This window comes from Solanum verrucosum, unplaced genomic scaffold (assembly GCF_900185275.1).
Source record: "Solanum verrucosum unplaced genomic scaffold, falcon-dt-bn FXZP01000108.1, whole genome shotgun sequence".
Lineage (NCBI taxonomy): Eukaryota > Viridiplantae > Streptophyta > Magnoliopsida > Solanales > Solanaceae > Solanum > Solanum verrucosum.
Window position 1 is genome coordinate 4261515 of NW_026020274.1, and position 12369 is coordinate 4273883.

At 31.2% G+C, this 12369-nt stretch overlaps 1 protein-coding gene across 1 annotated transcript in view; it reads right to left on the minus strand.

Annotated features, from left to right (window-relative positions):
- LOC125834152 (premnaspirodiene oxygenase-like) overlaps positions 1 to 12369 on the minus strand; it is a 438006-nt gene that overhangs the window by 65407 nt on the left and 360230 nt on the right. The window contains exons 2-3 of the mRNA XM_049513345.1: positions 4618 to 4736; positions 4030 to 4533 (exon numbers count right to left, since the gene is read on the minus strand). Coding sequence (XP_049369302.1) covers positions 4030 to 4533; positions 4618 to 4736 — 623 coding nt within the window. The remainder of the gene's footprint in view (positions 1 to 4029; positions 4534 to 4617; positions 4737 to 12369) is intronic.

Consider the following 12369-nt stretch of genomic DNA (forward strand, 5'->3'; position numbering starts at 1 on the left):
TTTTTCAGACAACCAACTTTAACCCAATTCTCTATTTATTTTCTAAAAAAGAATTGTATTCTCTCTCCTCAATATTATATTATTATTTCTATTTCATTCTTATTTTATTATTTTTAATATGAATCATTTCTTTCTTTTCCCCAAACACTTAGATTTGATTGGTTCCTTCCCCAAACACTTAGATTCGAATAAATAACCAAGATATGCAAGAATATACTCAAAACAACATCAACTTTCATGAATCTAACTCTAGAACTTCTCAACAACTTCAAAAATCAAGAACCCAATAGAAACTTCAACACAATCCATCAAGAACTCAATTTATATACTTTCAAGAACATCATTTCGCTGAATTAAATCATGATTGACACGTGGGTGAACTAACCCAATGCTATGTGATCTCAAATACCTCATAGGGATCAACCCTTGGCAAAATCCACAAGCTTAACTTCAAGAACGCGATGAATCCTTGCTTCTTCTCCTCTTTTCTCCTCTTCTTTTCTCTTCTCTCAAAACCTTAGCTTAATTTTATGAAGCGTAAACTGAACCAATTCAGTTTATACCCAAACTTAATTACCAAAAACGAATTTAATTAATTGGATAGTGAAAAGATCATAATACCCTTCTAAAATCCGGTTTTGTCTTTCTTTATCTGGACAACCCAACTTCAAATGGGCATATCTCCCTCATATGAACTTGAAATTGAGCAAACTCAGTGGCGTTGGAAAGATAATTCGAAGAACTTTCCTACGGTATCTTTTAGCACACCTAACTCATCTTGTTCTAGGAGTTATGGTCGTTTGAAGTTGACCCAAAACTTATACTTAGCTTGATTTGCCAAAAATTTCAAATTTGATTATTTCCAAAATTGATTTCTTTCTAATTCTAGTTCTTTCAAAAAGCGGGGTGTTACAATATTATTGAATTATTTTATAGGAAATGCAGAAATTAACAATATTAATTTTTATCATTTACATTATATTCATTAAATAAAATCCATAACAGTGGAATGTTGCATTTTTTATCAAGCAAGAAATATGTGAAGCTAATTAAGATAATATAACATGTAATGATTTGAATATGTCGATATAACTTATCCTCAATAATCTCTCATTACGCGCTTTACACGTAGATTTTATATCCAATTTGAAAACATAAAAAGAATTTTTTAAAAGTAAATATAAAAATCATTTACAAAGGAACCACTTTACATGAAATAATACCAAAATTTGAATTCTTGAAACATTTCCAAACATATTCGGGTGATATGTATCCTTCATCTACATCAATTCGAATAAAAACTATTAGTGTGTAAAAAAGTATATATCTTTATTTCATTCTAATCCATACATAGTGATAAAAATCTATTGCCTTCCAAACATTCATTCTCTATCTATCAATATTATCACATATGATGACGTCTTTGATACAAATGCGAACACTAATGCTACTATCCCTAATAGTTCTCGAAAGACCAATGCTATTTTTTTTCTTTTGTACCTAGAAGATCTACCATAAAGGAATCAAAAAAGTAAAAACAAAGAAAGAGAAATGAAAAAAAATGGTTCTTCATCGGAGAGAATTTGGCATATTGGAGCCAAATGTTCAAATGAGATTTGCAAATTAAGTGCTCTTCTATGTGACTTTAAATAAGGGGCCTTAGGTAAGAGAAGTTGAAGTGAATCAACGTATTAAAGCTAAGAAGTTGAAGAAAATCAAATTATTAAAGATATTTTAGCCAAAAAAAAAAAAGTCTCATCAAATCCATACTTAATTGTTGGGAGTATCCTTGGTCTTCATCAGTTATAATTGAAGGCTTGAAGCAGCTAGCATCGTGCCAGCAAAGAAGAGTCTATAGGCTTAATCATAATTGTGAGAACTAATGTAGAATATATAGTTGATCTATAATTATTATTTAAAAAAAAAAGAATAAAATATTTTTTTTTTAAAAGGGTGAAAGGGTAATTCAACTTTTGACTTGAGTTCTTCCCACTTTTAGTAATACTAGTTTCTGGATATGTGTGCTGCACGTCTGTTCCGTGAGAATTTTCATAGATTTGTTGGAATAATTAAAATTCTATGAAAACATGTAGTGAGTAATAAAATGCAATCATTACTAATATATCTTTAAAATATGACAAAAAGTACCAAATAAGGAGTGTATTTTAATGTTTAAAATCACGTTTTTTTAAGCAAGCAACTGTAAGTTTTGAATTTTGGTTAGTAGTTAACAAACTTTCAATAAAGCCACAAATGACTAATCAATCAGAAATTCATAGTAAATTAAATTTAAAAAGTCTAATAGATAAAAAACACAAAAATACGATGTACTCATCTTTCTTAAGACTTTAATCATACAATATAGATGTTAACAGAAATACAAAAATAGTATTACATAATTTTTTGAGTTCTTGTCGACTCATTCTATCATAGCCAATCAAAATTCAAGATCCTTCTTTGTCGAGTCACACTAAAGAATGAATCAATAGAACAAAAATTATATAAATGTTTCACTACTTTAACTATAGAGTGAATAGGATACCTAAGGATCTCATGAAACAAAGAAGATGATTTACATAAATAAAATTGGAGGAACACCAAAAGTTATCTTCAAATCTTAAATTAAATATTTAGAGGTTGTGAATATGAAAAGTATGAGAGATATAGATATATATTAATAGTAGCAATTGAATAGGTAATTAGATATGAGATATGAAGGTCGATATTTAAAGCATATAAAAGAGAAAAACAATAAATAAATGAAAGGGTATAAGTTTCATAAAAGCAAAACTTAAAAAAAAAATAACAAATATATAATATAAGATGTATAAAAAAATTTGAAAAAAATATTCAAATGTGTTAATTAAGCTTAAGAAACATTTCAAGAAGAAAATAAAAATATGTATGCAATAACCATCATAAATGTATATGTAACTACCAAGAAATGTGGGGTTTTGGTTATTAAAATTTCGTAGGTTGTAGTTATTAGAAAATGTTCTATTAATGAAGCAAAGAAATTAGGGGGTTTAGGTTATTAGAATTTGGGAGTTGTAGTTATTTCTAAGTGTTAATGCAACCAAGAAATGAGGGGTTTTGGTTATTGAAATTTAGGGCTAGTGTATATTTCAACGTGTAAAATTAATCTAAATTTGTAATCCATTTAATGCATTAAGATGAATGTATGTTACTTCATGAAAACATTAATGTCTTTCTAATTCACCATCATTTACTATGATGTAGAAGTTATGAAAATGAAAAGGTGTGAATTATGGACTTTATCTATTAAATAAAGTAATTAGAAATAAGAAATACTTTAAAGTAGATTATTAAAATGCCTACTCTCCAATTTTGCTGCCTCCCATTGGAATAGTTCCATCAACATTCAATTTCAGATACAGAGAGGTTGCATGATACCACTTACACTTTGTTTTGGATGGTTGTTACGTGCCATTAATTATTTGAAAAAAGAATAAATATATTTTCGAACTATCACAATGATATGTCAATATCAAATAGGTTTTGAAATTATAACATTTGTCCTTACAAGTTACAACCATTAAAGTTGATTGTGAAGTTTTACTTACTTCGGAAAAGGTCAAGGGGGCCTAATTTGATGACCAAATTGGATATGAAACTAAAAGATCAATCAAAATTTAGCTAACATAATGAAGAATGAAACAATTCCAAAAATATAAATATTAATGAAAAAGGATATCATATAGCTAAATGTTTTATTTATTTCACATATCTATGGATCATTGTTTACAAGTCACAAATATGAAAAATACAGATACATGCAAAAAAAAAAAAAAACTTACTCTATTATACAATAGACGCTATTGCCTTATTATTCATCACCTTAAATATGCTATTAATTACCTTAAATAAAATTCAAAGTTCTTTATGTCTATGTCTTTATTTAGAGAGACCAAATGGAGTAGCAATTAAATAAAGATCATTCTTTCTCCTGGCTGTTAATCCTTCTGTTTCAATCGTGTCCAAATCATTTGGATTAACTCCATGAGGGACCTTCCAATCAAAGTGATAAAGTAATTGGGATAAAGGATGTGCAACATTAACTAAACCAAATAACATTCCGGGACACATTCTTCTTCCTGCACCAAACAGAATAAATTCAAAGTGACTTCCTCTAAAGTCAATACTACTATTCTCAAATCTCTCAGGTATAAAGCTTTCCGAATTATGCCAGTATTTGGGATCTCTACCAATTGACCATGCATTAACCAGAACTTTGGTTTTCACAGGTATTGTGTATCCATTGATCTTTGTTTCCTCTCTACATTCCCTTGGGACTAGTAGAGGAACCGGAGGGTGTAGCCTTAATGTTTCTTTGATAACAAATTGCAAGTAATTCAACTCTTCCAAATCAGTATCATTAAATGTTTTTTTCCCATTTAATCGTTCTCTCACTTCGAGTTGTGCTTTCTCCATGACACGTGGATTTTTCATTAGTTCTAAAAATGCCCAAATTATTGTTGTAGAAGCTGTTTCAGTTCCAGCTAGAAACATGTCCTACATGTAAAATTAAAGGTGTAAATATCGAAGTTTAGATTTATAACACGAAATAAAATTACTTTAATGATGCACTATACTTACAAGTATGACTGCTTTAATGTTTTGATTTGTGATAGGAGGTGCAAATTCTTCGCTCTCCATTACTCTAAGTAAAGCATCAACAAAATCTTCATTTCCAGACTCACCATTAAATTTCTTACCTTTTACTCGATTATCTCGATGATCATTAACGATTTTCTCCAAGATTTCATCAACCTTTGAGTGTGCCTTTGACAATTTGGATTTCATTCCACTGATATTATGAAGCCACTTTTGGGAAGGGAATAAATCAGTTAAGTCGAATCCTCCAATTAATGAATAAATATCTTTTACCAACATTATAAACTTATTTCGATCATGTATGATTTTTCCAGATACTGACCTACAAGTTACAGTATTCGTAAACCAAAAAATCTTGTTGGATAAGTTGATCAATGAGTCAGGTGTACTGGAACGTAGAGATGAAATGAGATTTGATATCTCTTCTTGTCGAATTGAAGCTAATGATTTGACCATTTTTGTACTAAGAAGTTCTAGGACACAAACCTTTCACATATTTCTCCAGTAATCTTCATATGGACTACAGGCTATGTCCGTGCAATCATAAAATATGATACTCGCGGACATAATTTGTGGCCTATCTACAAAATAGAGGTCTTGAGTTTTCATGATTTCTTTTGCCATTTCTGATGACGATACAACAATTGTTGAAATATACCCAAGACGTAAGTGCATGATCGGGCCATATTTTTTCGATAGATTTCTAAGTGAACGATGTGGTAGATCGCTCATTAATTGATGCAAGTTTCCTATAAAAGGTAGTCTCCATGGTCCAGGAGGCAAATTTTTGTTTGGAGATTTTGATTTCTTCCATTTTTGAGATAGAAGAAAGAAAGAGTAGAGGAAGAGCACTATTGAGATAAAGATAATGAAGGACAAGTGCCGACTCTCCATTTTGGAAGGAAAAGAAAACATGTTAATGTTATATTCTATCTTTGTACATCTATCAAATATATAAAAAATCAAATGAAATGATATCTTTCATGTTTCATACTTCATTCGTTCCTATTTATATGTCGTCCTTACTAAATAGATGATCTTTAATAGTTGTGATTTCACAAAATCAATGTATAAATGGCCCTATTCTTCCTATTTTACCCTTGTGAGTTATTAGCCTTAAAAATATATATTTGACCAACATAGAAAAACTAAGAAAATATATAATTCATGTTCATTGGTCAAATTAATTAATTAAAATAAATTAAGAGGCCGTTTGGATTGACTTAAAAAAAGTAACTTTTAAAAAGTAATTTTTTAAAGTGCTGGAACCTATTTTTAAAATAAGTAGTTATGTGTTTGGATAAAAGTGTTGCAGTTGAAAAAAAAGTTGTTGATGTGTTTGGCAAATAAGTGCTGGTAAACACTTTTTTTATCAAAATGTCTGAAATACCCTTTAAATTGTTAACATGATGAAAAGTTGATTAATTTAAGGTTTTTATACTTTAAAAAAAATTAAAACAAAATTAATTTATATTTTACATCCATAAGTAATAATATTTTCCTATCATTCACATATTTCTTTACCACCACAAATTATTTATAAGAGGAATAATAATAATAATAATAATAATAATAATAATAATAATAATAATAATAATAATAATAATAATAATAATAATAATAATAATAATAATAATAATATAATAAAATATTATTAATAATAATGATAATAATAAAATAATAATAATAATAAAATAATAATAATAATAATAAAATAATAATAATAAAATAATGATAATAAAATAATAATAATAATTAAAAAAATAAAAATAATAAAAATAATTAAAAAATAATAATAATAATAAAATAATAATAATAATTTAAAAAATACAATAATAATAATAATAATAATAATTCAATATGGGCAATTTGGAAATTGTATAAAAGAATTAAGGGCAAAAAGGTAATATACTTGGTCAACATAAAAAGGCTTTTAAGTTAAAAAAAAAAAAAAGCTCCCCTCACCTAGCTTTTAGCTTTTGGCATAAAATAAGTCATTTTTTACTTAAAATAAGTTACTTTGATAATTGTCAAACACTCTAATAAGTCAAAAACTGGCTTTTAATCCAATTTGACCAGCTTAAAAGCCCATCCAAATAGGCTCTAATTCATGTTCATTGATTGAAAACTGAGTAATTTCCCTAGATAGTCACACATGTTTAAGAAATTACCTAATAATATCACCAAACTTTATATATTTTCCTCAAAATATACTTGACGTCACGAAACATCTTTCTCTCCTAATGAATGCCATGTCCCATTATTCCTTTTTTTTTTAAATAGAAACTTGAGGAGTTATTAAGGGAAATGATTGAAAATTGATTAATCATAAAATTACATATATAATGACATTTGCTTTGTAACGCCAATTACGCAAAATATAAAGTGTTTTGGACATTAGTTAGCTAGAGAAAACATTTTGATGTGACCCTGCAATACGATGGGGCCATTAGTTTAGGGTGTATTTTGTAGGGAGGAATTATTTTTTTTCATATTTAATATTTTGAAAATATTTTCTCCGCCCTAATAAGTTCTATAAAAATAAAATTAATAGTACTAAAAATTGTCTTTACATTGGATGGTTAGGTATTTTGATGTTCTTTAAAATAACATTTTCAGCACATTTATATTATTTTTTAATTATATAGAAAATGTTAACTCCTTAGAATCGGTTGGTTTTGATAAAAGACATTTAACATTATACTCACAATCCTCGCAGGCATTGAAATAAAAAAGGAAGTATCTATGTAGACAACACCAAGATGGAAAAGAATATTTGATTATACCAAGATGGAAAATAATATTATGCAAACAACACCAAGATAGAAAAGAATATTTGATTACACCAAGATGGAAAATAATATTTGACTGACTTAATAGAAAGGACAACATCTATCTAGGAAGTTAGAATCAACATACAGATGGGCTAAATCCAGCATACAACTCACCTTGATTGACAGACGAAATCAAACTATCCATATAAGGAAGAGATGCAATTTAAGTCAAAGATCCAAGATATACTGATCAGACAAGGAAAGAAATCAAGCCAGCCAAGTTGAGCAAGATGGAGCAGCAAATTACGCCAAGGACTCAAGATCTGCTAATCAAATCACGCTAGCAAAATCGAGAAGGATAATAAGCGATTTACCATGCACATATATGATATGGACATGGATCAGCAAATCACCTTAATCAAGGAATATCTCAATTATCCTTAATTGAGATAAAAATCCCTCGGGTTATTCCTTAACAAGAGCAGTCTTCAGCTACTATATAATCCTCACCTAAGCCTCAGTTGTGATGCACGCACTTCACTTGAACTTATATTGTAATCTTCTTTTATCTTTCATAAAAAATTGTACACCCTTGAGTTAATAATTGAAAAGAAAAGAGAAAGAAAGATCTGAGTGTAGGTTATACAGGTAGAGGTTGTGTCGAAGAAGAAGATCTGGTTTGCATATCAGACGGGACTCTTAATTGTAACATTCTGTAACACCGAAGTTCTCAACAAGCTCTTAAGGAAACCCTTGTAACCTAAGGGAACTGGACTAGGCACCACATCAGTGATCCGAACCAGTATATACTTACTGCAAGTTATTATTACTGTTTATTTGTTTTACTAACGTGCAGGTGAGTCGACTGACCAAATTAGAAAGTCGACTGAAGGGAATTTTAATTCACCCCCCCTCTTGACTTTCAATTGGTATCAGAGCAGGTCTCACTACTTCAGTGTTTAACCACACGTGAGCAAAGATCCAATGGCACACTATCAAATTCCTGGCGCATTACTTCAAGACGTACATTCTTCACACCAACCACCATACTTTAATGGACAACATTACTCTCACTGGAAAAACAGATTCAAAATCTTTGTCTTCAAATGATCATCAAGCATGGATAGTTATCAAGAAGGGCTCGAAGCCTATTCCTGGATTGACTGAAAAAGATGGCACTGAAAAACCATTTGATCCTAAATCATTTGATATCACTAAGGAACAACAAGAGGTAATTCAAATTAATGCTAGAGCTATAAGTTTGTTATATTGTGCAGTGAGTGGAGCAGAATATGACAAAATATCAATATGTGAAACTGCGAAAGAAATGTGGGACAAACTAGAAGTGACTTATGAAGGAATAACTAAAGTAAATGAAGCTCGGATCAGTTCACTTACATTGAATATGAGTTGTTCAAAATGGCCGAAGATGAAAATGTTGAAACCATGTTCTCGAGATTCAGTAAAATTGTCTGCGAACTCATCACTTGGAATGGTGTATTCAAATGCACTACAAGTCAGAAAACTCCTTAGAAGTCTTCCCAAGGCTTGGGAAACTAAAACTGCTATTCTTGAAGACGAAGATCTGCAGAAAATGAACTTCGAGGCAACCTAATGGCCTATGAACAGAATCATATTAACAAGTACAACAAGGATGATAAAAAGAAGACTGTGGCATTTACGGTTAAGACATCTGACATTGGAGAGGAAGTCAATGAATATCAAAGCGAATGAATGGCTCTCATAAATAGAGGAGTCAAACAAATGCTTAGACAAAGAAGACAGAGACCTCAACAGGAATTCAATAACAATGAATTCAAAAGAAATGATGATCGTTGCTACTATTGTGGAAAACTAGGACATATCAAACAAAACTGTCCAGAACGAAAAAGGAGAAATAATCGAAGAAATGACGATCCAAAAAATGTCGAAGCTTGGAGTCAAGGAGAAACATCTGAAGATGATCATGATGAAACCGCCAACATATGCTTCATGGCACTAGGTGAAACAAGTAAGGTAAGATCTTTCAATTGCCCAAACTGTAATAACTTACAAGAATCTTTGGATATGGTTACTGACGAACTGCAGAAAATCATTGATGAATACAATAAGATTGCTCAAGAAAAGAAAGGTTGGCAAATTCTTCTCGAAGCAAGACAGGTTGAAGTCGACTTACTAGAAGAAAACACGGAGGAAGTAAAAATGCAGTTGAACAATATCAGAAAATCTTCTAGTCATATCTCTGTCAGATCCAAAAGATCTACTCTCAATTACAGGAGAAGATCTCATAATCATAGTTCCAACAAATCTATATCTAATTCTCCTTATCTTTCTGCTGAAAATTTTGTTAGTTTCTCTTGTTATACTTGTGGTGACATTGGTCACAAATCTTTTAACGGTAGGAAATTTTCTTTTAGAAAATGAATTTGGAGACCAAAAGTTGTTAATCCTAACCCTCAATGACCCAAAAATACTTGGGTACCAAAAAGAAATTAATCTACTTGTTTTGCATGAGCATACCAGAAAAACCTACAAGAAAGGAATGTGGGTGGATGCTCCAACCAGAAAGAGAGGATTTGTAAGAATTAGAGATAACGCAAAAGGAGAAGCAATTGGAGTTGAAACTATCACCCTCAGCTCATCATGTGATCTAGTAGAATCTCAAGCTATCCTTGGATATGGCATCGAAAGCTTGGACATGCAAAGAAGCAGATCACATCAGCAAAATGAAGTAGCAGAAAAGAAAAATTGATCATTACGAGATACAACAAGAACAATGCTACTCGATCAAAGTCTTCCTGATCATTTTTGTGCAGGAGTAGTAAGTACTAATTGTCACATTCTTAACAGGTGTCTTATCAGGCCTATACTAAAGAAGACTCCTTATGAACTCTGGAGAGGAAAGAAACCTAACATCCGTTATTTCCATCCTTTTGGATGTAAATGCTTCGTCCACAGTAATGGTAAGAAAAATCTTGGAAAATTTGATCCAAGAAGTGACAAAGGTATTTTTCCAGGTTATGCGCCTATTAGCAGGACCTTTCGAGTCCTTAATAAAAGAACTTTAAATGTTGAAAAATCTGTCCATGTGGTATTTGATGACACTAATCCAAGAATATAGGAAAGTGAAGCAGGTGAGGATGAAATTGATACATCCAAACCAGTAGACGAGGTTCCAACAGTGTCCACTAAAAATCTCACTGAAAAGTCAGCTACTGCAGAAGTAGAGTCGACTAATCCAGTCGATAAAGTAAACATTCCCAGGGAATGGAGACACAACGCCAGCTATCCTGAAAACTTTATTCTGGAAAAACCAGATTACAAAATCCATACGAGATCCTCTCTCAAGAAACCAGTTTCATTAGCTCTCATATCTCAAATGGAACCGAAACGACTTAATGAAGCAATGGAAGATGAGTCTTGGACACAAGCAATGAAAGAAGAACTTGATCAATTTGAAAAGAATCAAGTATGGAACCAAATGGACATTTCACAACAAATTGGACGAAAATAGATTGGTCATTCGGAATAAAACCAATCAGATAAATGAATTTTTTTAAATTAAGGAAAGTATGCTAAAGAGTTCACCAAAAAGTTTGGAAAAGGGTAAAGCCTTTGGAACTCCCATGAGTCCCTCCACTTGTCTAGAATCCGATACAACAGAACAAGCAGTTAACGAAAAAATTTATCGAGGAATGATCGGGTCTCTATTATATCTCACTGCTAGTCGACCAGACATCATGTTCAGCGTTTGCAAATGCACACGATTTCAATCCGCTCCAAAGGAATCACATTTCACCGTTGTGAAACGAATTATTCGATATCTCATTGGAACCTTTGATATGGGGTTATGGTATCCTTTTTTTCTGAAAATTTTGATTTAATTGGATATTCAGATGCTGACTTTGCAGGTGATAAAAATGACAGAAAAAGCACCAGTGGAACATGCCAGCTTTTGGGAAAATCTCTTATTTCCTGAGTATTTGGCGGTTGAAAGTTGTGGCACTCAACTACTTTGGATGATGCATCAACTCCTCGACTATGATTCATCCTTTGAGGGAGTACCTATCTTTGTGATTATAATAGTGTCATTATTCTATCTAAATATACTGTGATCATGTTGAAAATGGTGTTTTTCTACTTGAATTTGTTGATTCTGAAAAGCAATTAGCCGATTTTTTTAACAAATCCCTTACTTGAGGAAAGATTTTGTTTCCTTCGAGAATGTCTTGGTATTACTGTACTTATTAACTAAGCTTACCATTTTCTTGTGTTGATTGATATTGCTTATGACCCTCATACTTTCACAAGCATGAGGAATGTGTCTTGGTGATTGTTCACAAGCCTGTATCATTTTTTTTGCCTATCGTGTTTGTTGTTTTTGTTTGTTTTCCTTTTTGATTATGTCAAAGGGGGAGAAAATCTAGACACGACATATAGAAAGGGGGAGCATACAACATCGGTTGATCTCATAGGCAGGGGGAGTTAAAGAACCCACGAACAGTTCCTATCAGGGAAGTACCTTCGACTTTCTATACTTCATATTAAAATTGTGAATAAGTTGCCATTATCAAAAAGGGGGAGATTGTTAACTCCTTAGAATCTGTTGGTTTTGATAAAAGACATTTAACATTATACTCACAATCCTCGCAGGCATTGAAATAAAAAAAGAGGTATCTATGCAGACAACACCAAGATGGAAAAGTATATTTGATTACACCAAGATGGAAAATAATATTATGCAGACAACACCAAGATAGAAAAGAATATTTGATTACACCAAGATGGAAAAGAATATTTGACTGACTTAATAGAAAGGACAACATATATCTAGGAAGTTAGAATCAACATACAGATGGGCCAAATCCAGCATACAACTCACCTTGATTGACAGACAAAATCAAACTATCCATATAAGGAAGAGATGCAATTTAATTCAAAGATCCAAGATATACTGATC